We start from the raw sequence: 26,513 nt of genomic DNA on the forward strand, positions 1-26,513 counted from the left end.
CAGTAGAGGAGAAAGGCCTGGAGAATTAAGATTAGTAATCTTGATCAGGCAAATGTGCAGGGGTGGTGATTAGATGATTTCTCAAAACCTTTATGTGTGTGTCTTGGCTCCCTGGATATGGGAAAAGGATGGGCAGTGCTGAGACAGACAGCTGGGGACAAGGCACCTCCAGAGCTGCTGCTTCTGCTGTCACTGGGAGGTTTGGGCACACTTAGTCACTGTTACATGGGGCTGCCCTGACAGTCTTTTGCTCCCTCAGGAAGTTGGTGGTTTTGTCCATTCCTACAACCAGCTTTACTAACACCACTTGCAGCATCAACAGCTCCTGAATTTGGGCCAAGCTGCACAACAGTGCTTGGAAATAATCAGTGAAGGAAAACTAGATGCAAGGGGAGCATTTTGGAGGCACTCAGTCAAAAGACAAAATACACTGTTAGCTCCACGAATTCTTGGTCAAGGATACGGCTCAGGCAGTCCACAACCCCCACAACAGGCATCTGCACTCGCCTGTTTGCATGTCTAGCACAGGTTATGCCTTCCCATGCTAAGCACCCGACACTCTCCCTGAGCTCACTGCCATTCTCCTGAATGGATAACAGTGGGAAGGACTTTGGAGTCAGGATTTGGACACATGCCCCGGCATGCCATGCCTGGACCTCAGTCTCCTCACAGCAGATGCCCAGCGACATAATGATGCTTGTGAATAGAATTATTCAGAAGAGGAGACAGTTGTAGACACAAGAAGTGAGCTAAGAGGTGCAGGCACAGCATGCATTTCTAAAGAGATAACGATGCAGCATTGGCTTTAATTACAATGCAAGTGCCACAGCAACAGTGAGACCATTCAAGTCAAATCCTGCTGTCAGCTGCATCAGTGCAAATTGAAACTAACTGCAGGAGTCACACAGCTTGGTGCAGCCCTTGTTCACATGGTAATAAATCAGGCAAAAATCCACTGGACTCAGTACAGCTGCATGGGTAGAGAAGAAGTGCCTGTGGGAGGAGTACTGTAAATCAGACCCCACTGATATAAATCTGCTCTGAGCAGCCATGAGGAAGAGGAGTCAGATTCAGCTCCTCGCAAACAGAAAGGATGGCAAATGTCAATAGCCAAAATAGTTGCAACCTGAATCTTTCTTGGCTTCTCTCATATTTATAAATGAAAAATCAGGTCATTTTAGTCAGGAGTATTTTTTCTGTTTCTTATATCTGCACTTAATCAAAACACTCACTCACTAACCAAATATGGGAAAACACAAGAAAGTGCTTACCTATGAGACCTAATAGAAAAAGGATAATTATACTATACAAATAGGACTTACAGAGGCTTCAAACTTCTGAAAATTGCTCTCATTACACACAAGGAATATTACAATATAGCCAGCCTAGATCTGACAGAAGTCCATCTTCTCCAATAGCCTCTCTGCCTCAGGGGCTAGTAACAAACATCTAGATGAAGCCTAAGAGCATTGCAAGCATGTCCCAATGCTCTTCTAGAAGACCCTACCACCCTACAGAGAACTTCTGCTTAGTGTCACTAAGCTAAAAGTGGTCCTGTTGAATTTACTGTTTTCTGGTTTATTTTTCTTCCGTTGTCAGAAGTGGTTGATTCCATAGATTGATTCCATACTGTTATACATAAAAAAAACCCCCACAAAGGCCTTTGCCCTTTCTGTCACTACATGACTGGATTTTTATGAATTTTCATGCTCACATATCATGAAAGCAATTCACGTAGTCCTAAGAAGTCATGTTTGCTCTTTACAGAGAGGGGAAATGAGACATGGAGCAGGCCAAATGCTGTGCCAAAGGCCAATGCAGGATCAGCAGGGCAGAGAGTATAGACAAAGTTTTCCAAGTTCAATGTGAGTGAGCCAACTAGTAGACCATCATTCTTTACTGATGCCTCCAACAAAAATGCTACTTTTGGAATGGTTAGTTGTTAAGTATTTCACCTTATTGCATATATATTTGGTTTCAATTCTCATATTTCAGGCTTCAAGCCCTAGAAAAACCCTGTGCTTTCACTCACAGCTGCATCTAATGGGAGCCTCACCAAAGTCAGTGACATTACACTGGGGCTGAACACCGTGTGGACTGATAACAAGGCCAAATGCATCACAAAGTGGCACAATGCACACATTCTTTCTTCTGCATCCAGATAAAAATATGTCTCATGTTTCCCACCCTGCTTCACCCTCCCCTCTGCTGTAACCCACACAGTGCTTGCAGGATGCTAATGGTGTTTCATTTGCACCCCTCACACCACTTCTGGTGGTGATCTGTGCTAATGCAGACAATCCACAAGGCCTTTCCTTTGCAGATCAGATCCTACTCAGTGCTATCAGAAATCTTTCTGAGTCAATGGGCAATTAAAATAATTAACTTTAATCATATTCTTCAATTACTCCACAGTACTGAAGGAGGACTCGGAGGGCTGGGACCAGATGCAAACATATTCTGTTGTGATTAAAACTGACTGAAATGCTCCAGTGAATATAAAACACTGACTATTCACCCCTTTTGGGAATGACCTCTGTACATTTTAAGCTGCTTGATATTTAAACTCATTAGAGGGGCCCTAGGGAAGCAACAGAAACCTGTGCTGAGCGCCCAAGAGCTCCTACAGAGACCCATTCATAGGAGCTGCCACCTTGAAATGCATGCAAAACACAAACCAGCTACTTAGAAGAAAAGACTGCTGTGTGTTCGCAGAATGTTCTAACAACAACTGGCAAAGCAACTGTGAAGTCTGGGCAGGCTGGTAGGTGAATCTGCCCCTCACACACTGGGTATCTCTGACAGGTCTGGACCTTGCTATTCCAACCCAGGTTCCACTTTTAGGGGCTTCCAACATCTTTCTGTCCTGAGGGAAGGTCCCTGACCTCACATCTCAAAGGCTGTAGGCACCTGACTGTTTCCTTTATGCCTCTCCGTACTGGAGGCTTCTCCTACTTCCTGCCAAAGGGATGCAGTGCCCAAAGTAGAGCTGGAATGGCTCTGCTGTACATCAGGGGGTCCTGGTGTGAGAAGCTGACTGGATGTGTTTGGTATGGGAGTGGGGACAGTGGTAGGTTCACAGTGACCTGGAGGGGAATGCCTGGGAAATCGTTTTTTCTGATAAGCGAACAGGTGATATAGAGAACTAAATATAAGAGAGAACTAACTGATGTTGGGAAGGGGTAAAAAGTGATTGCAGAGGAAAAGGTGGGATATGTGAACTTACACTTGCCTCAAATCACTATTTTAGCAGTCAAGAACAACAGAAAAAGCAGAGTATTGCTTAACTTGGAATTTTGCACTATGATACTCTACTTGAGACCCAAAGTCTTCAAGTCATGCAGCTGTGGCAACTCCCACTTTAATTTAAAATATACCTTGCTTTTGAGGCTGTAGAGAACAGTTAGAAGCTCTGATCTCAGCAACATCATAAAGGTTCAGAAAGTGGGAGATCAATAGTACTAATAAACCCCCCCCAAACTCTCTTAACCGTCAAGAATATATGCTTATGGATTTTTGAATTCTCAGAGTTACAAATACAAGCTCAGTAAAACAACAGGCCCATACCTGTTTGTTACTGGAGTGGCAGTTCCTTCCCTGGGACACACACCAAATCCAAGAAGTTCCTGGCTTACAAAGGACAAAAGCCTAGCCCTGCATTTCCTCTCAAAATTACCCCAAAATGAAATGCAGGAAAGGCCCCCTAAATATTGCTGGGAACTCATGTGTGCAAATGATTTCCACTAGAGACTGGCAGAGGTGAGTTAGAGGTGTGAATGAAAAGCATGCATTGGCATATAAATGTACAGATTGTGTATATCCCACTACTAGGCAGTGTCAATACCAACGAGTTTACCCATCTCTGTTCCCTTCCCCCCACGATATTGAGACCTCTCTTACACTGACCCAATATGATTGCTGCCTCAGTCCCGTATCCTCTGCACAGAAATGATTCCCACAATCATTCCTACAATCCCTGAACACTATCACCCATATACCAATGCAGCACATTAATAAATAATGCAGATCTAATTAATAAGATTTCCCAAATAATGTTCTTGAGACAATAAGTCAAATCTAGTTCCTATTACAGCATAATATACACATACAAGAAGGTGCAAATGGAAATTTATTCTCAAACCCACATGATGTAACATTAATATGACCAATAAACTTTTGATTCAGTTCTAACACCTGACAGACTTTTCAAAATAGATGATGAAAGCAGTCAACATTGTACAAAGAATTCAATCATGAGGATCAGATTTTTCAAAGAGAAAAAGACCTTATTTGGCACCTCAGTACCAGCCTCATCCCCAGTCTGTGCCCTGACGTAGTCTGCACTGGGTGCACCACCATGCATCCCACCCTTGGCTCGTCTCTGCTTATTGTTGGAGCTTGAAGCTGGAGCACCAACAGCACTATGGCCCAGCAACATGCACTTCCCTCTAGGGCAAGGAGCGCAGATCTGTGCAATGTAGCCCTTTATGTGCACCACGTGGAGGGGCTTAGACAAACTGCATTCGGAGTCAAGCACAAGCACAACAGAGTTTAGTTTCTCCATTGAGTTTAATGGCAACAAGATGAAGCTGTGACTGGACCTTCTGTGTGAGTCATAAATGCCTTTCTATCATGACTAAGGAAAAATAAAAAATTCATCTCATGCCCTTGATTATTCAGTAGAAACCAGTCATTGACCTAGAAGCACGTGGTTTTTCAGGCATCTTCCTTGGGGAGGTGATATTATTGACCTGAATCGGGCTGAGGCTTTGAGCATGTTGGGGAAAGAAGCAAAGGGTGTCTGTGACAGCAGCATGGCTCATCTCCAGCAGCAGCAGCAAAGAAACCACACAAGGGTCAGGTGGAATCCAGAAGTGGTACCAAGCCCCAAACCAAATAACAGCTGCTAGTTCTCTGCTCCCAAGTCTTCCTTCTGACTTATGTATTATCTTCTCCTGCATAATTTGTCATAATCTCTGACTCGTCAGGCCAATTAATCATGCTTCAGAAAAAATGAGATTTCTCACAAGGAGATTATCTGTCTCTGACAAACAAGGGATAATTCAATTATCTTCCTTTTCTAAACATTTATTAACTGGTTTTGGTAAATTAGTCCTTTTTGTAATTTAGCTATAATTTAGGAAGATTTAATATGTCATTAGGCACACCAAATTCTGTGTTAATATAACATTATGGCTGAGATTTTAATTGCCCCAGAGTCAAGAACTGTATACATAAATGGTTGATTCCCACATGGAAGCAGCTGATAGGAAGTACACAGAGCTCCACAGAAATTCTCCTTAAAATTCCTTCTTCTATGAATTAAGCACATGCTTAAGGACTCTGAAGAATAGGAGGTTTTCTCTGACTTGGGTAAGAACTCCAAGAATGCAGTGAGAAAGATAAATATTTGCATATTTATGTGCAGAATTTCTACACACTACAGAAATATATCGATTTAAGTCTCCTCACTGTTCTCAAAGTTCCTATTTTCTATACTGCAACTTTCTGTGAAAATCACAGTATCTAACAGTAGTACCTGACTGTGACCTCTCTGATGAGAATTTCTTCTTTATTTCATTCTGGAAACAGACCTTTTAGTCCTTTTGGACATTGCCAAATGATACTAATGTAGTGGCATTAAAGAAGTCAATGCAACTTCATATCAAGGGTAAAAATCAACCTCTTTTGTGCTGGGGAAAAATCAAGAGAAAATCAAAGCAAATGAATTGTATGGATGTCAAAAGGCATAAGAAAGGAAGCAGATCCAATTTTAAAGCAAAGTTAATTGCTTTACCATAGCAGGGTCATACAGACTTTGCCTAAGCTGAAAGTGAAGAGTCAGTTAAAGCAGACTAATCCCTGCACACTGCTGGCTGCAGCCTGGCTGTAGCACGGACTCAGAGCATCACAACTGGTTGCTGGAACAACTGAACTCAGGGTATGTGCTCGTATACCAAGTAGTAACCTGCTCATGGCAAATCCTTTCGGAGTTCATGTCTGAGAGCATGCATCCACCAAAAAGTGCTACGATTTGGAAAATCTTTTCTTTCAGAGAATTTTGGAGCTCAGGCCAGGGCAGCCTCCTCCCACCATTTCAATAGATTTGCCAGTTTGTACCAGAACTTGACAGAATGGCAAGAGTCTTCAAGACATGTACATTCCAGTTTGCTTCATGAAGGCAAGCAGCTAGAAAAAGACCTTACTAGTGCTTTCTGAAGTGTGGATCCTAGTGCTTAAGAGGACACCATACCCCATTTGAAGCTTTTCCCAAGACTGAGAACTTTTCTAGATCTCTCTTTAGAGATTACCTGACACCTTATAATAGCCATAGCCTTATTTAGCTAATATCAAACAAGCATATAACCAACTCTGTTGGGAAGCTGACTTCATTAGTTCTGCTTCTCACAAGACATATCTGCTTACACTTGAAATACACATCTCTCAGCAGAAGTAGTAGGAAAATGGTTACAACTTACAAGGCAGCTCAGCCCATCAGACTGGCACAGCCAATATATGCCAACTCTGTGGTAAATCATATTTAAAAAACATAAAGGTTGTTGTCACCAGCCTTTTATCTCAGCCCTTTTGACTATCAGATGGAATGACTGGTGCCCACTTACAGCTGAGTTGAACAAGAAAAGCCTCAAACCAGCACAATCTGATTCTCTACCTGTCTTGAAAACAGTCATCGCTAGCATGACAAGGGAGCTTATACCTCTGTCAAAAAGCCAGATGTTGTAACCACTCTGCCATCATACCTTCATTTAGGGAAAAATAAGAACTTTCTTTAATTTTATTTTATGGTTCAGACACTTCAGGTCTCATTAGTTGCCATGCCGTTCACTAGTTTAAAGCCATAAATTCATATTTGAAAGAAATTGTGTATAATTGAGGCTTTTTCATAAGTTATTTCAAGTGGTAACAGGAGGCTTGATTCTGCACTCAGCTGTACATCAACAAAGACTGGGAGTAACTTGATAGAATTACTGCAGGAAAGAGCAGTGCAGACAGGAGAAGAGTTCAGCCCATGTATTTTTTAATTTAAAATATTCCTATGTTTAACTACAGCCCCAAACACAGTGATTACTACCATTAAGGGATTTATTAGGCAAGGATTGCTCTGGACAAAGCCCAACTGACCTCAGTGGGAATTTTGCCCAAGTAAACTTCCCATCGGAGTATACAATACTACTTGTATGCCTGCAAGCATGAGCATTAGCAGAGACCAGACCCACGTCTGAAAACTATTTCATTAGCTCTCAGAGGTGATATTAGCAACAGAGGTGAAGCTTTAAAAACTGTTGGGACAGATTCCCCCTGTCCCTTTTTGGTCTGCACAGTGTCCATTAACACTCTGCAAGCAATTGGGATGAATTCATAGTCCTGGGCTGTAGGGTACATTAAGCTCTTTTAATTTTCCTCCTCCACAATGCCATTGCAGGGCATAAAAATGAGGGGTGGAAAGGTAAATGTACTGGGGAAAAAAGAGTGTTCACAGCATGTGTGGAGCTGTGCCTTTAAAAACTACTGGTATAAGACATGTAGAAGGAAATGTTCAGTTTGATGGAGTTCCACGCAGAACAATGCTGACACATTCAGATATCACATTTACAGTCTGTCAGGCTCACAGACTTGGAGTTATCTCAGGACAAAGTACAGTATCAGGGAAAATCAAACTATTCTGCAGGAATGAATAAAAGAGGGGGTAAACTCCCTACTAGTGAAAAAAAATTTTAGAGAAGACCTGCACAGTTTCTGCAGTTACAAACAATGAATGCTATTAGAAGGATACTGGGCAGAAAGTCAATTTATTTCTGATAAAAGTTCACAATTGCTTGAAGTTTTTATTAGTTTTTAATTAAAATCTGAAAATGGATTGCAGAAACTTAAGGAGGACTGCATTCTGTGCAAAAATAGAACAAGATTTTTTAATGCAGGGGCAATGGAAAGTCTTAAAAGAGTTTGTAACAGATCTAGGACTTGAGAGATGAACACTTTTTTCTGGAGAGAAAAGGGGTTGGGGAGGATGGTAGTTGACTACCCTTGATAAGGATAGTTCTTCATTGGCATGAAGACACACATGCACAGAGAAGTCAGAGACAGGCTCGTGAAAGACCTAGAAATAAACTCTGGCAAAACATCTGGAATCTGACAAGCAAAGGAAGTCACCCAGACTTAACTGAAGCTTAGAGTGTGCAGGCTGCTCTGATACTGTGGCCATGATAGCATGAAAAACCACCATAAGTAAAGAAATACAGACAGGACCCGCCCATGGTGTTCAGAGTCTAAAACAACATGACTCGGCAGACAAGCCAAAACCATGCCCAGAGTTTAAGACTATGCTGGAGCCACGATTCTTGGCAAGATGGCAAAGAAGGCCTGGCAAGTTCAATGATGATAATACCAACACTGCTGCTTCTGGAGATGGCTGGACAGCACAGCTGAAAAACATGATTTGGCTGCTGTGGGCTGCTTAATAGTTTTGCTTCTGATGCGCAAGTCAATGCAATGCCTGGAACAGTCATATTGGAACTACACTGTGGATAAAATAGGTCAAAGGCAAAGCTCATTAAAGAACTATAAGAATTAGATGTATGGACAGTTAACAAACTGGAAATGAGACAATTTTCTAAGACTTAGTGAAGAAGGAAAATCTTATAGCTGATCTTAACATTGTAAGTCTGATCAAGACAGTAAACTCATCAGAGAAAGAGTGACCAAAAAAACTAAAGAAGGCTTTAGGGACACTTTTGGGAAATTGGGAAGTTCTCAAAGAGTGCTGAACAGCACTGAAAGGACATGATTACTCCAAAACACAGGTCCCCAGGAAAGCTACCCTTGTAAAGAGGGGGCAAACTTAGACACATTTCTCTGGGAAGGCAGGGAAGAAATATCAGTCTAGTTGTTTAGCATCTACTCTGATTGCTGTAGAGTACAAAAAAAGACAATTCATGAAAAGCCAGGAAGTCCCTGATGACAAATACTGATATAAGTAAAATCAAAGTATGGCTCAGAGTATTATAATTCTTAAATTTAAACTATAAATCTGCTTTTGCACATTTTATTAATCCACAGAATGTGTAGCATTTAAAAATGGAAACATCATAGCTAGAAAGAACTACAGATGGTAGTAATTAGTGACACATTACTCACATTTCATTGTAAAACAGATGTGTGCATTATTTTAATTATAATGACTAATATAACATATGTCTTTGACATTCATGTAATCATAATGTTTTCTGTGAGTCAGTGCTTTAAGTATAGTTTGGATTTTATTTAGTTTCCTAAGTTCAGTGTCAGAGAAGGAAAGTATATTTGTTACATGCTAACAGATCAAAAGAAGCAGAGAAAGTCTCTGGGTATTATCGGAAACCTGTGTTTTGATGGTATGAATTTGCAATGGGTAAGTGGAATGTTATGATCTTCAGCTTCACTCAAATTACTTCTTTTTAATGATAATATTTCCTTACCCTGAGGCTATACCACAAACAATTATGGAACATTTTGGAGCCTGCATTGTGTGCTATTACTTTTAAAAGATAGTATCCTGCTTCCTTTTTTTCCTTACAATCTTTTTTTCTTTGGAGCAATGTTCAAGTACTCCTTTTTAAAAATTACTTGTATATGCCATGCATATTATGGTTCATATTATGGTTATTTAACACTGTGGTAATTTACTTTATGGCTAGCTTTTCTTTTCACTCAGATCGTTGACTGCCTTTGCATTGAGAAGTTTGTATAACAAAAATAAATCAGACTTCAAGAACAGAATCAGCAGCAGGCATCTAACAATATACTAATATACCTTATGTGCAATTCAAGCAGAATTTTGATGCTTCACTCACCCATCTTATTAAACTTTGGAGGTTACTTAGGTTCAGATACAGATTTCCCTAAAAGATCAGCATGGTATCTATTGTGAGTCCTAGAGAAGGAGCTGAATCCTCCTCCTTTCCATTTCTGTCTCTCCACAGCCACTCAAGCACACACAAACCTTTGAGCCCATCATTAGCCTGGTGAAGTCAACCTCAAGCATGGGACACCCTTCAACAGTAACTCCCAACTGGAAGGCCTTTGCCAGTGTCTGCTCTGGACAACACACATTTTATAAAATTGTGTTGGTTTTCTATATATTATCCTGCAGAGCCATAAAATGCAACACAGAGCTATTGACTATGCCTCTGGAGTGATCCTAGCCCTGACCAAGAGAGGATTTTTTGGAGAACCTGAAGTGCTTCACCTAAAAGTGATACATTGATCTTAGTCTTGTGGGTTTCAGCTTCTGACAAGCCCATCCCCCTTTTCCATTTTCTCCTACCAGATCCCAAAAATAAGAAGTGGATGAAACAGTCATGGACCACCTTCTCAAGGATGTATATCACCATGGTGGAAAATAAATATATGACACCCATCTTTCCTATCTGCTTGCAACACATCCCTAAGCCACAGGAAAAGCCCTCAACCTGCTGCAGCTACTGAGATTCAGCAGAGACATGAAGGATACTTGGCCTGTTGGTATAAGCTGACTTGTGTCACCTCTGATGCTGCTCCCAGCATTGCTCCTGTAACCTTTGCTGGCAATTTCCTCAGTTTTTAATATCTAACCTTCTTTAAAATGTTCCATTATAATGTTCATGTTGCTGTAGCACATCTGCCATTGCACTCAGCCACTGCCTTTTGGCAGTGTTCATCAGCAATCCCCATCAGAAACCCCCCTCCTACTGTTAATAACTTTTGACAGACTTTAACCATCAGAGTAGAAATATTCTATGCATGGGCTCTTCACAAAGAGTTTAAAACAAACAAACAAACAAACAAACCAGGCCATGTAGCTTTGCCAACATCTGACAATATCAATGCAGTAAACTTTTAATACCTTCATTGGTGAGAAAAATATTTTTTCATGTTTCCAGGGTACAATCGTAAGTTCAAAGCTGCCTAGCCCAAGCCATAGAGAATTATTTACACAGGTTTTCTGTCATTTAGAAAGTGCAGAGGAAAAAACCCTTTTAGTGTTGCACAGAGGAATTTGATGGATGCTCACTTGTAATTCTGCCCACGTCCCTGCTGCCCTGCACAGACTATTGTTCCACGTAGCCATGGAGCCAATAAATCAGACAGGACACAGTCAAAAGGGATCCGGTTGCTACTTCACCACATCAAAATCACTAATTTTTAATGGGTCAAGACCTCTCCTCTTCCATCAAACAATGCAAATAATTTGGTGCCTCTCTAAGGCTTGCTGTTGAAGCAGTTGTCTTCTCCCTGCTTTAGGAGATAAACAAGGAATTTTGTCTATCGCCTTCTCATTTAAGGAGAAGAATGAAGGGGAAAAAAAGATTAGATCCTTTTTTTTTTCTTTTTAACAAGTAGTGCATATTTGAGAGTTTATACAAGGCAAATTTTCAGACAGAAGAAATTCCAGCTGATTTGGTGATACGGCAACCCTACATCTTATCCACATGGCCACAACACTGCTAAGAAAAATGTCTGTGTTTGGTTAAGGGATCCACCCAAGCATATGGTATGTACAGCATGTGAGATGTGGCTTCTTTCATATTCTTTGCAAATAATCATTTAATAAATGGCACCTGAACTTCTGTACTTCAGAAAAGAACAGATAAAGCACTTCTTTCACTCCTTATTTTTACCTTTAAAGGAAAGAAGATGAAGAACACAATATGCAGTACCCGACAGCTACATGAAAGAGGTGCCTTTCAGTTGCTATAGTATCAGCCTATTTTTCACTTAAGTGCATTATTGAGGCACACATGTTGTCATCTACAACATGAAAGATAACCTTTTCTAAAATACTCAATATTTGAAGAACATGAAGGTCATATAGTTTGTTATTCAAAGTTGGGACAAAAATTCGTCAGAGAGATTATCTTAGAAACACAAGTGAGGTAACTTTTTAAGCAGTTCACAGACCTGCTGGATATATATTTGTTCATTATTTCACCTCTCTGCAGGAAACATAAGAACTTGTCTCATCCATAACTCCTTCTGAAGCTCAGAGGTCAAAGTTCAGCCACTACTCAAACATATACAGCATACAAAATTTAACCAAAGTTTCCTGATTAAACTGTCTCTGGTAAAGATCTTTACTGAAAGAATTCCTTAAGAAGTAGGCTTTTACTTCTATTTTTAAGTTTAAAGAATCCATTTAAAAGTCAGCAGCTGCCAAAGTATAACAACACCATTCCTGACAACAGAGCAAAAGGCAAGTACATCTTCCAGGGACATTCCTGAGGTTAGGGAAGGATTCCCTGCTTTTCTGACAACAAACTCTGTGCTGTATGTGTGTGGGTACTTTGTTTTCAGCATGGAACTTTTTAAAAAATGCGAAGTACAGAGTCATAGGATTTATTATCCAAGCTTAAGAAAAGCAGAAACAGAAAAAAGTCCTGGAAGACATGGTAGAAAATGGAGATAAGAGGGCAAGATGCTATCTATGTCTGAGAAGGACAAAATAGGTCAGATATAAAATGTTGTTATTCCTTGGGATATGAAGAGCTTAAATGTCTTTTCTGTGTCACGTTCAAGGATTTAGTATTTCTACTAAGGGAGACAATATACAGAGGGCATAAAACAGTCTCAAAGGAAACAAGGCTAGAAGAGCTCTTCAGATCTCATTTAGCCTAACATCCTTGGAAAATCTGACCTGATACACTTAGACCATTTCTGACAAATATTTGTCTAATCTATATTTTTAAACTCCTCATAAGGAGGGCCCCTCACCTCCCTATTCCAGCCCTTAACGAACCTCATGATTAGAAAGCACTTTTTAATATCTAATCTTGCTTCCTACAGTACAGATCTGCAGTTTCCCATTCTAATGTCAGTGGACATAGATGGTTTATTCCCTTTCTTTGCAAGAGCCTTACAACACGTGGAGATTTATTACACTTCCCAGGCCTTCCCTCCCTGAGTAAGCCCAGTTTTTCAATGTATCCCCACTGTTGGTGCATATGTTTTTACAAGTTTGTAGTTGTGTTCCAGATGTGTACTTCAGCTCTTTCCAAAGGTGAGCTAGCAATTTAGCTTTTAAAGTGCAGAAAGTAATTTGGTTCTGCTTGTTAAGTAACAGAGTTAGTACAAGCTTCACAGTAAATTTTTCAAGCAGACTTCTTGGAGAAGGCAAGTTGTACATGTAGGGATAACTAATGCATGGGAGTAAAGCATGTAATATCAGTTAGGAGCAATACCTGAGAAGTTTTGGTTCATATCTCATCCACATCTTCCCCTTAATTCACCTTCATGGAAATCCTGCATTCCAGAACCGTTAATTTCTCTGCGTAGAAACTGTCTCTGTCTTTCTCAGTCCAGGTGACTGGGTAAGAGCAGATCAGGAATACAAGGTGCAGGTAAGGGGTGCATTTCTTGTAATATCTCTGGTTTGAACAGAAGCACATAGGTCAAAGGAATTTATGTGAAAGCCTTTATTCTTAAGATACAGCAACACTAAATTTGCTAATTTGGAAAATTTGTTGAAGAGACGTTTGAAAACTTAAGACAATAAATCCAAACATAACCCAACAAATGTGAGACAAGTACACTATACCTTCTGATTTTAGTTCACTGCTTTTTGCAGTGTGACTTTCCAAGAGCCATGTACCACCAGCTGACAGCAGCAGCTGAGTGTCCCTGTGTGGGTGCAGTGACTGTTTCATGAGAAGCTTCACCTTACAAGGTTCTCCTTCTGTAACCACCAAGCTTTATTCCTATAAGGGCCACATCCAGTACCATGGGAGCCACGCAGTCACCCTGTCCACGAAGGAGGAATGCACAGGTAAACATCTGTCTCTTTAGCCCAGAACAAGGTGACAAAGGAGCACATAATGTGGGTCTGATCAGTGAGGCTCTGAAATACATCTTGCTGAGGCAGCGCAGACTGCAAACCACATGAAGCTGGAAAAGTCTCCTGGGAACACAGTACAGTGTGTTTGCCCTGTCCTTAAGTATTTGCCAACTGCCACAGTCAGAAAGAGGACACTGAGCTAGAGGGATCATTGCCTTCTTATATCAGTCAGTCTCTTAGACTGAAGATCCAGAGACAAATTATGGATACAAAGTTTTAAATATGATGTTGGCACAGGCTGTGTGGAAAGAACAGACCAAATTCCATGAAACAGGAGACTTCACAGACAAACCACAACCCTGTGGTCTTCAGGAGAGACTTGTTCTTCCCCAAACCTGGCTGCAATACTTATCTGGGGAGGGAGGCAAGCCAAAACAGGAGATGGCACCGTGCACTGTCAGGGCAACTCTCACTGACCATGAGGTTCTGTAGTCCATGCCCTCTCTGAGCTGGGCACAGTGGGATTAGCAGGCTCACAGTGGGTAGCTGAGCAAAGTACTGTCAGTAATGTTTTAACTGGGACAGGTGCCTAGTGAGAATGCATAGCCAGAACATACTAATGCACTGAAAGGCCTTAGAAATCCATCTTAGCATGACATTTGCTCACCTACTGCCAGAAATAAGGCCAGCTAAAAGTGACATTTTAATATTTTTGGAGAACTGGAGCAGCAATGGACTTTTTAGTGGTCCTCAAATGACACTGCTATATACCCCTAGATGAAGCTGAAGCTATGTCTGTGTACATGATAATGTGCAGCAAGACATAATAAGGTTTCAACTCTTACACACACCTAACTATGCAAGCTAGTCTCCAAATACTCTTGCAAAACATCTACAAATGTCAATTTTTTCAGGATTAGCAGCACCCTGAAAATTGGAACAACCAAACTTGAAGCAAAAGCTAAGAAAAACATACTAAATCCCCTATGCTTTTGTGCAGTCCCAAACATAATCATGAAAGTAGTGACAAAAGCAAGTTTTCTGAACAAAAAAAAGTGCTTTCATTTGAAGAAAGAGAAAACAAAAAATACAATATATCATCAATAATAAGGATTTCACTTATTCATGAAAGTATGGCTGCACCACAGCCACAAAACCTCAGGTCCTACACAGATATATCATTCATTCATAACCCTTAAAGAAAAAGAGAATGGAAGAAGGACACCTTACACTGGGGGAAAGGAAATCTGCAGTTAACAACATCACCCTATCCAGCAATTTGCCAGTGAGTCAGAAATAAATGGCAATAGCACCATAGCCCCAAACACGGTGTGAACACTGCATGACATTCAGAGACCTAAAATGCATGATGCTCACATTTTGAAAGATCTAATGTGTTTTTCCTGTTGACATGGAGCTGGATCCACAAAACAATATTTTTGACATGTCAGTCCACAAAATAGCCATGGAAAAATACAGGGACAGAATTTTTAATCCTAAACCATATTGTTCAGAAGCTCTGGACTGTTACAGCTGAAAGGTAACTTGGCCCATTAAATGAATGGGAAAGTTTGGATACAGATCCAAACACCCTCCATACTTGGCAACGTGAATCAGTTTGGATCTTATTCATCTCTAATCGCAAACATTAATTTTTAGTTAGGATTCCTTGGGCCATGGGAGCTACCAGCTGCTGGATTCTGAAGAAGACTCAGTCATAACTCATGTCTCCAATTACAAGTTTCAGGCAGGCAAGGTAGCATCTTTGCATGCTGCCTGGATGAGGTGTGGGAAAGTGATAAGCTGTAGTTGCCCTGATCCGTCCAAGTAAAGATGAAAAGTTCAGAGACACAGTTTACTGCTGCAGGTGGGTAGCAAACTCCCATACATCACTCAGAACAAGCATAACTCTTCTTAACAGCATCCCAGGTATGAAAGCAGGCCCACCCCAGCCCATCAACACATGGTGAGAGTTGCAGCCTTGCAAAGACCTTTTTCCCAGTGCTAGAGCGCAGCCAAAGCAGCCCTGTGTGAGTTGCAGTGGATGCCACTGTGTCTCTCTGCCACACTGCAGTGCTGCTGTAAGGGAAAGACACAATTCCACTCGCAGGAATCCTGCAGCAGATTCTGGAGGCAGGTTTGCGGGTGCAAGTAAGACCTTTCAAAGAAAGAAGGCAGGTTAAGAATAGCCAGGGAGGGAGGACAGGAAGCAAAAGCCAAGAGGCTGTGGTTACCTCTCCTGACAGATGTGACTTTGCAGAGAGGCAAAGGGGGTTTGCACAGCAGGTCTCACCCAGAGCGACTGAGGCTGATGATTTCAATAACACTGCCCCAGGGAGCGAGGGGCTCCAGGCTCCAGCGAGCAGTCAGTCTGAGCTGTGTCAGCTGCACCAGAGTGCTGATTAGGCACTTTCCTCGTCAGAGCAGACCCATTCAGCAGGAAATGAGGCCACATACGTGCTGCCAGAGCTGAGAAAGCCATATCCTGCGGGTCAGAGGCTCCGCTCGCGTGCGTCAGCGTACTTCCAGAGCAGCTAAGGGAGGTGCACTGGTGTACAGAGAGAGCTGTGAGCCCAGCCTGTGGGAGAAAAAGGCATGTTCATTTGGCCTTTGGGATTTTTGGTGCATGGGTAAAACTGTCAGGATGTCAGGTAAGAGGCACGAAAAATCTTGAATAAACATTTTACAAAAGCAGAAATATCTCAGCTGCAACAAGTGGGTGGAAGGGATGGAAGATTTTAACAGTGAAGTAATGCAAATCATGCAGTTGCAACCCTTGATGCTGGCTGCCCCAGTTCCGTTAGCAAACCCTTCCAATCCAGGCACAAAGAAAGGTTACAGATCACCCATCTGCAGCACAGAGGTTACAACCTCTGCATAAAATCACTTGTTGCATAAAATCATCCGACAAGTCAGCATTGAATCTGGGAAGATGAGAGGTCAAAAGTCTATGTTTCTCCACAACTCACTCGCCTAGTGCTGTTTGGCTCATGAATATATTCAAGGGATTGGCAAAATGTAGATTTATTAGGTATATTAGGTGCTGGGTTGCCTAATGAATGCTGCTAGCAGTACATTTTAGTGACAAAACGAAGACCTATGCACAGCAGCTTACAGTCCTGTTCCAAGCTGTGCAAAGAAAATCTCTCCCTTGGTGAAAAATCTAAAAGGGCAGCTTCACCTGAGCTTATTTATGAAATGAAAAGTCAAAAAGATTTTCAGCCCAAACCACTTTTAAAGGTACATTTGAAACTTTAGAATAAATATCCCTTTGAGAATAAGAATGACTTTTTATGTTCTTATGTTATTGAAGAACTTTCAGAATGGGAGAAATAAACAAAATAATTCTTACACAAAATCCCTGAACACACAGGGAACTGTCAAAAGTACAGACATCACAAGCTGCAAAACAGAAAGAATATGTTTTCAGTAAACTGTCAGGCATAAGAGATTTCAGAAGTCCAGGTATGCCTCTGACTCTTATCTTCTATCATAGGCAAATAGATTATATGAAACCTTCTCACCATTTAATTGATCTCGCTCTGTCCCGAAGCTCATTAGGGTTCTTGATGCAATTAAAGGAACTGTTAGTACAAACAGTAACTGACAAACAACAACAAACACTGATATGGATTCTCATAGTGCATCTTTCAGCTCGGTAGGGTCTAGGCACTTACATGAGAGCTTAGGCAGCCCTTACTGATACCTTTACACCAGAATTTTGTACACCCCATTAAGAGGTTAGCAGACTGAAGGCATTTATGAGAGACATGGAGTGAGGCATGACTGAGCCTAGCAGAATTACATGAGAAGGAATAAAACATCCGTCCAGCCTAATATCTTTTCTCAAACAATGGCAAGCAGCAGACACTTTGGAAAAGAGTATGCAAAATCAGTCATCCCCTGTTTCCTCTCAATCAGCAGTCCAAGAACTTCCTGAAATGGAGTTTACATCAGGACCATCAAACTAAATAATTGCTGGTAGAGTTTTTTTGGTGAATATGTCTGTTTTCGAATAGGATTTCTTTGATGGGATTTCCCTTTGCTGTATTAAAGGAGTAGATTCAAACCTATAAATTTTAATTAGCTCCTCAGGCAGTATAACTTTTAACAACTCCTTCTGCTTCCTCAAAGCTGTTGGTTGCTCTGTGCATAATCCAGACCTGTCATTCTCTTGTGAGGAGTCTTTGCTGTGTGGACACAAAAGTCTGTCCCTGGAGGAAACAAATTGTAACATTTTAAAGGCAGTGTTCAGTCTCATAAGGATCAGATTTAGCACATGCTAAATTATCTGTGATGCTTAAAAGCAGACATGTATTATCCTGCCTAAGTGATTACTAGAACAGGGGTGGAGTAGCTAAATCTGTACTAATTGCCCTATCCAGGGAAGCAGGAATGCCAAAGTGTTTGTATCATCCACACTTGATGCAACCCTAATATATAATCAGTCTTAACCCATCATACATGCTGGTAAAAGTATTAAATCCATGTCTCTGGCCATGTAGGTTGTCAAGTGATAAACGCTTCAAAAGCAGCACAGGGGAAATGCTGCAAGGTGACAACTTCCCTTGTCCTTTCTGGCCTAGCAGTGTGGGACCATTTGGCAAGACAAGGACAATAACCTTGGGGTGATGCACCTTAAGGTGCTATATCAAATTGTTCAGACTTCTTTAGAGAGAGAGTAAATACCACTGGTCAGTAGATGTGATGTCACAGCACAGGGCAAACACCAGAGCCCTGAGCACAACGTCCTGGCATAGGTGTCTTAAATGCTCTACAGCATTCTTCCTCATGCCTGCTGGCCATGCTCCCACCAACAGAGCCTACGGACAGGGAGACAGCATTAATTAAAACAGTGAGGGAATGGTGGTCCTATTCCAGTTAAGGACTGGGATGAGTGGAACTGACATGAGGGCTTGCAAAATTTCAACACCTCGAGGAAAGCTGAGAGGATGCCCAAAACAGCCTTCCCGTCCCAGCACTGTATCCCACAGCCTCCAGCTACTGGGCTGCCTCACCTGCTCGTAGAGAAGCTTTCTGTGCTCCGGGAGGGAGGGAGTTGCTGCTTCCCATCGACGCAGATCCGTGTCGTTTGGGCAAAATGTGTTTTTGCATGGGGGGGATCATGGAGGCTAGAGATGGAGCATCCCTGTCTAGCCCTAGTGCCACCCCACGGGCATGGGGTGGAGAGAAACGACAGGGAAAGGAGGCGAGAAAAAGAGGGGGAGTTGAATGGGGGGCAGGACAGTGGGAAGCATAAAGGAGTACAGAGAGAAGGAAGAAAGCGTGAAAAAAAAAAAAAAAAAAAAAAGGAGGAGAAAGGGGAGGAGATGAAAAGCAAGGGGAGAAGGGAGGACCGGGCGGGGGAGAGGCGAGAGGCCCGGGAGGAGAAGAGGGAGGCAGCTTGTCAGAGAGGGACGGGACGGGACGGGACGGGACGGGACGGGACGGGACGGGACGGGACCGGACCCAGCGCCTCGCGGGCCATGCGCCTCCTGGCCACGGCGCTGGCCGCCCTGCTGGCCACGGCCCCGGCCCCAGGTAAGCGGCACCGCGGGTGCTCATCGGCGGGCGCTCAGCCCCGGCAACCCCCGCTCGGGACGGGGCAGCCTCCCCTGGGCCCCCGGCGAGCCCCCGGGCTCCCCTCGGGCTCCCCTCGGGCCGCCGCCGCCCCTGCGCGCCGCGGAGCGCGGTCCGGCTCCGGGTCGGGGTCCGGGTCCGGGTCGGGGTCCGGGTCCCCCCCCGCCCGCACCGGGGAGGCGCTGGGGCAGCGCTGGGGCTCGGGCGGCGGGACAAGGGCTTAGCGGGACCGGGGGAGCCGGGCAGCACGGCCGGGAGGGGCGGCCCTCCGCCGGTCCCGACCCCGCTCCGCCGCTGCTTTCCCGGGCTCCCGGCAGCAGCGCTTCTGCACAGCGACCCGATCCTTTTTAGAAAAGAAAACCTTTTCCATGCAGACGTTCATGGAGATGGGTTCTCGGCCATCGGTCTTCTGTGTCAGGCAAAGTCGAGACAAAGGGAGGTTTGAGATTGTTTTTTTCCACAGGTGCCTTGATCCCATAGGCATCAGGTGGAAATGCAACCTGTAGGCCACTTGTAAAAAGCCTCCTCCATTTAAGACCTTTATACCTTCAAAACCAAACGTGCGTTGGACAGCTTGTGTGTCCTGAAGCTGCAAAACAGACACAGAGTCTGTATCTGAACTTCCAGATGCAGTGAGGTTAGAAGGGTGGGGAAGCCCTACTCCTTCAAGGTTAATGAAAGAGTTGAATGTAAATCTTCACCACAAAAGGGCAGTAGATGGTGGAGGCAGATGTTTGGTTCAAGTCCATCTTTAGTCAATGCAGAAGCTTTCTGCGAGGGGGAGTCTCTGACTTGTGAAACTTGAAGACAGATCTGTTAACTGAAAACAGCTGGTTGCTTTTTGATGCTGTTGCTAGCCAGCTCCTAATTATTTTCATTTAAACAAAGAGCTTTACTTCTTCCTGGCTCATCTGCTCTTTTTAATTGTAGAGAAATCAAAATAAAGCAGGTTTTGACAGTAGCATAGTTTCCTAGAACAAACTACAACACAGATAAAACCCATCCCATATGCTTGTGGTCATGCAAATTTGAGATCAGAAGGTAACCATCCCAGTGGCATGCTTCTCTAGTCCCCCAGCTATCTATCAGTCCTCCCAGTTCTGAAGGGTTGGTTGTAGATTCTGCCTGTTGGTCTCCATGGAGGAAGGAAGAGTGGCCTATATACAACACTAAACCCGAACTGTGAACAGCTGTGCACAGGAGCAACTCCACCCATATCTCCACTTGAAGTAACTGGGGTTGTCCCACAGAAACACAACCATGCTGAAACTGCTCACCACATGTAAGGACCAAGCAGTGACTGTAAGGCCTTTGCCACTGTTTTAGCACAGACAGAGGGGATAGCCCTGGAATAAACAAGTTTCTGGCTGCTAGAAGTATAGTTTGGTACTCCTGACAGTGCTGTGAAAATGTTTTGCTATGTGATATGGCAGACAGCAAAGTCCAGACCTAGCTGATTCTTGGAATTGAACTGGTCTAAGCAGAAGTGGACAATTTGCAAAATAGTAGGATTTTTTAAAACAGAGCTTAGTCAGCAGTCACCTTTCCTGACTCCCCACAGGCTAGTGAGACATGCAGGTGGAGGGTATCAAAGAAGCAAACAGCTAAAAGGTTGGGATGGGGGCAGCTAAGTGAGCTGCTTGAGAAAAGCAGAGACATGTTTGATGATTAAGCACACTACAAAGGAATCCTCAAATCTTTGACTCACTCTCCTCCCCCTTTCTATAAATAGTTTCCCTTTCCAAGCAGAAACAAAACTAAAACTCTTGTGGTGAGCTCCACCTGAGCAGCTACATCATGCTATATTGGGAAGGCAGGAGAAGGAAAACAGTGATTCCTCATTTGAAACAGCAATCCGAAATCTAGAAATTCAGTGCTCTGTTGGCACACAAGCCTGCTCTCAAGTTGTGGAGAAGTCTCCTATTTTTGGGCAAGGAGCCCATTACAAGGGTAATCCTCATGTTGAAACTGATCCAGTGCCTGCTAAGGACAGGAGGAATATATCCACTAGTGCCTGGGAGTCCTGAAGAGGATTTTCCTTTCCACATAAGAGGTATACGAACTCTTTCCTCCTAAATCCACCACTGTTCCTGCTTCAGTGGCAGTGGGAGGATTAAGTCAAATGGATACTGTTTTTCTGTTTTATATAAAGCATCACCTGACCCTGTTCAACATGAGCTGATATCATGGTAAAAGCATCAGGGGATTTCCAAAACTCTCCCCATTGCTCCACTTGTGCAACTGCACCAATAGCAGCCACAGAAGGAAGATAAGGAGATGGGGGTCCCACTGATCAGACAACATGAAGGATGCAAAATTTGATATGTGCTTATAAAAAGGCATGTCCCCAGAGGAAAAGTAGAAGCCTTAGATATAAAATACCGATGTTTGTACGAGTGTAAACAGCTAGAAGGGGGTCAGAGACTCCACATACAATGCTGCTTTATCTTCTTACAGAGGTTTCCATCATCACTGTATCTGACTTCCCCTGTATTTTCTCTTGGGTACTTTTTGGCACTATGTTCCACCTAGTTTCAAATTAAACAATGATTCTTTTGCCTTTTATTTTGGGACTCTATTTCACAATTACTCCTAGCCAGCTTTTTCAAACCAGAAGTTCACATGTCAGGAAAATGACATAATTGTTTTTCTTTACAGTTTTCATGACATGTTCATAATTTCAGTGGAAAAAGGTCTGTGTTTTTCATTTCCCCAAACCATAATTTTATAAATGATTTATTAAACATTTATTGCCTAAGGACTCCAAAAAGTGTTGAAATTCTAAACTTACTCCTTATTTACTAAGCAGCACAACCTTCAAAATTTAATCTTATTTTCATGGCAAAGGCAGCCATTTATGGGCTTCACATCTGCCAGTGAAGAACTAAGGTCAGGTAACTCCAGCGAGTAGTAATGGAAGTTTCGTACCTAGAAAGTTTTTGGTGGGATTCAACCTTAATTTTAAATTTCAGCATTGTGTTCTACTTGTCTGCTTTCTACAATCCAAAATGACCTCTTTCTTTGACATTTGCATGAATTGCAGACAGAAACATGAAGGAGAGAAAATTTTGTCAATAATCTCAGCCATGCTTAGCAGTAGTTTCCTAAAGAGATTTTTAAAAAAAACCTAAACCATTCTTTATACAACTTATTTTCTCCTTCATAAATAAAAAAATAATGTCTACTTAGAAAATACACACTCTTCAGTAGAGCTTTCTATTGAAATGACACAAAAATAATTATTATACTATTTATTTTCAGAGAGTTCTCAAACAGTTGTAATATAACTAATTTAATGGATTTACTTTAAGTAAGGTGATACAATTCACTGCTTCATTTCACAGCTTCACTGGGGCCATAAAACCAGTATCTCTGCCTCCAGCACTCCTTCAGAAATAGAATGGAAATACTTTACTTGCTTATTTTGAAGATAAATATGTGTTTGTGTTTCAGGAGCTGATGTCAGACAAGAGTTTCTGCCAAAACGCACATCCCCTTTGTTAAAATGTTGCTTGCTGATGTGCTAGAAAAGTGTCCAAAAATGAAAATATCATTCTCTCAGAGTTGAAATTCTCATCAGTATTTGAGTACAGTACAGTATTCACATAACAGGAAGCTTAATGTTCACAGTTTGGAGGACATTTCATGCTTTGCAGAGTACATTGCAGGGAGTGCTTGCTCACTGCTGAAATGTGGTTCTCTCTCTAGTGGATGCCCTCAGACTGGTAGATTACACATTACAAATCATGTAGGGAACACATTGCCACAATACACCATTGGTCAAAAATAGATCAGTCTGATATGACTAATAAGGACATTCTTGATGTACATTAGCAAGGAAATAAAATGAGTGTTGATTCCCATGGCTCAGAAAAGCTGTCCAGTATAAATCGGTTAGGTCAGGAAAGGAAAATCTTCCTCTAATGAACAGCTATGGACACTTCTTTCAACCTTCACCTGTTGCTAGAAGTAAAACAAGAGGCAAACAATTGGTCTAAGTGAGGTTCATGATGGAGAACATTAAAGACAAGAATCAGAAATTAATGGAACAATGAAATAATCATTTGTCCCAATATGATCTCATGTCATATTTTATCATGCAAATAATGTCAGATTAACTTGAATTGTAGTCAGAAGGACTAATCTGACAGATTTAACCCAGGTTTCAAATGACCATTTAATTATGACAAGGAGAATATTACTTAAAACAGAGGACGCGGGGAACTGTAGCATATAGGGGGTTCAGTGGTCTTTCAGTGACCATCTGTGGAACAGTATGATGTAAGTTTTGGACTAATGATGTCTAAAAGAAGTAGATGGAAGCATACACGTTGAAATTGTGACCTTGTCAAATCAGCAAAAGACAAAGATAGCATGTAGGAAAAACTGAGGATGGAGTACACAGGAATGGAACAGAAGTTAGTAAAGCAAAGTCACGTACTTGAGGATTAGTAAGAATTTCTTTGATACATTAGAGACTGAACCACAAATGACAAAGAAGAGAAAACATACAAGTATGCTATTTATTTATAAACTGACTTATAATCACATGCGGAAGTGTCATGAAAAAAGTACAACATAATTCTAGGATATAGCAGGCAAGGTATATCCCAGTCAAATCTGAGAAATACTGTGAGTATTCCACAGGACACTGGAAAACTTCATTCCAGACACTGACTATAATTGCAGTCAATTACATTAAAAAACTTAAAATTATTACAATCAACCCCAAAATTTAAACTGTAACCAATGCAGAGAAGGGCTGCTAAGGTGAATAGGGAAATGAAGACACTGCTTACTATAAGAGACTAACAGAGCTTGGCTTCTTCAGCTCAACAAAGTGAAGGAAGGCTGAGGCACCAGATAATTGCTTTCTATATAGAGTCAGGAAGTAAGCTGAGAGAAGAAAACACTGTTTCAACTTAAAGTTGGCTCAGGAACAAATGGGCACAAACTGGCTATTGAAGCCATTCTTGTGGGTCCCTTCCAAGTCAGCATATTCTGTGATTCTGTGATTTAGCCTGGAAGCCCTAAGAAGGATGCAAGTTGTCAGAAGAGCTGGTCATGGAACAGCTTTCCAAAAGCCATTCTTGGCTCTTTCTCCAAGTGAGTTTTAGATCAACATTTGTTCAGGCTGATGAAAGATTGCATGGCGTTGATCCTATGACGGCAGCAAGGTTTCCACATGAACCCTGCATTACTGACTAGCAACAGCAAGAATACTAGAGCAGACTCTCTGAAGGAGGGCCTCATACCATCTTTAATATTCACAGAGGAGCAGATGATTTCAAGTTATACAAGCTCATTAAATTGCTGCACACTAAACAGATTCGATCAGTTTATCTGCTGTGGGCTTGCACACTGGGGCAGATTATGGTGCTGTTGTGCCAGTATGGAGGATTCTCATCATCTTTTCTTTTCTTTACAGATGTTTGTGAGGCTTTAAATGTGACAGTCTCTCCTGGACCAACAGTGCGATACTTTGAGGGAGATAATGCTACTCTTTACTGCCACGTTTCTCAAAAGAGAAAGACAGACAATTTGTTGGCTGTGCGGTGGGTCTTCGCTGCATCACCTACCCAGGAGCATCTGATGATCAAAATGACCAAGTTTGGATCTGTCCAGTATTATGGAAATTATACTCATCATTTCCACAAGCAAAGACTTCATCTTCTTAAGGAGAAACATGGAACTATGTACAAATTTCTTATTTTAAGTCTCCAGCAAACAGATCAAGGACGTTATATATGTAAAGTCCAGGAAATAGGCAAACACAGGAATAAGTGGACAGCATGGTCAAATGGCACAGCAGCTACTGAAATAAGAGGTGAGAGACTATGGATTTCAAGTCTATAATTTTTTCTTGTCCTGTGATCCCTTTTTTTCTTGCAAGTTCATCCATAAGACATTTGAACTTATGTTATTTTTAAGTGTAATCTCTGGGTATGATAAGAAAACCTAATGCTCAACTTCTTTACTTACTCATTACAATTTAAACATTATTCAGCCCATAATAAAATGTAAAGAAGTGAGAAGATTGGTAGAAGACAGTCTATTTCCATTGCCTTTTATCAGAATAGCAGTAATTAAAACTCCTTTCCATTCAGCTACAGGTCTCTGGTGGGTTTACCTTGGCTGGACACCGGGTGCCCACCAAGCCACTCTATCACTCCCCTCCTCAGCAGGACAGGAAGGAGAGAAAATAAGATGGAAAAAAACCAGGTCGAGAGAAAAGCAGTTTAATAAAGCAAAAGCAAAGGCCATGCACAGAAGCACAGGAAAACAAAAAGAATTTCCCATCAGCAGGTGATGTCCAGCAACTTCCCGGGAAGCAGGGCTTCAGCATGCATAGTGGTTGCTCCAGAAGACAAATGCCACAATAATGACTGCCCTCCTCCCCATCCCTTCTTAGCTTTTATTACTGAGCAGACATCACATGGTAGGGAATACCTCTTTGATCAGTTTGGGTCAGCTGTCCTGGCCATTGTTATTTAAATACAAAGAGACAGAAATAGGAGAGAAATTAACTTGTTTTCTGAAGAATATGCAGTGAGTCTGTCAGAAATAGAAGCATTATATTTTAGATCTATGTTTTGCCTCTCTTGCTGTTTCTCTTGCTCTTAGTTCTAGTCTAGCAGCAGTTAGTAAGTAGCATACTAGAAGTGCTACTCACTTCTTCACTATTGTTTATACCACTTGTAGCCAGAAAGCAGAGCTAGAAAAGCATTGACCAGCCTACTGGTATTGAACTTCGGATAAAATGACCAGCAATGAGTGATGGATGTGAACCAAGTTGAAAATGATCCATCTTTTTGGGATGGATCAGCTCAAATCTTATGTCACCACACCCACACTTTTAGAGACAGGTGAAACTGGATTTAGAGAACAGACTCCAGCCATTAGTGTTAGCTGGCAAACTACCTCTCACTTGTGGCTTTATAAACAGAAAAGTTGATTTCCCAAAGGGTCAGCTCTAGAGATAATGCCAGAAAGCAGTTAAGAGTGTTTTCTCATTCGCTGAATAAGTTCTTAAGTGCCTATAGTGAAACATATGGATTTGTCAGGAGTGCTTGGAAAGGGAATGGCATGTTCCAAGTAAGTGGCAGCAGAAGAAAAGCAATATAAA

General features: G+C 41.9%; 1 protein-coding gene across 1 annotated transcript in view; it reads left to right on the forward strand.

Annotated features, from left to right (window-relative positions):
• Positions 1-19,178: 19,178 nt before the first annotated feature.
• VSTM4 (V-set and transmembrane domain containing 4) overlaps positions 19,179-26,513 on the forward strand; it is a 35,921-nt gene continuing 28,586 nt past the window's right edge. The window contains exons 1-2 of the mRNA XM_051800037.1: positions 19,179-19,348; positions 24,816-25,214. Coding sequence (XP_051655997.1) covers positions 19,294-19,348; positions 24,816-25,214 — 454 coding nt within the window. The 5' untranslated portion in view covers positions 19,179-19,293. The remainder of the gene's footprint in view (positions 19,349-24,815; positions 25,215-26,513) is intronic.

This window comes from Manacus candei, unplaced genomic scaffold (assembly GCF_025592945.1).
Source record: "Manacus candei isolate 608988 ecotype Guabito, Panama unplaced genomic scaffold, ASM2559294v1 h1tg000050l, whole genome shotgun sequence".
Taxonomy (NCBI): domain Eukaryota; kingdom Metazoa; phylum Chordata; class Aves; order Passeriformes; family Pipridae; genus Manacus; species Manacus candei.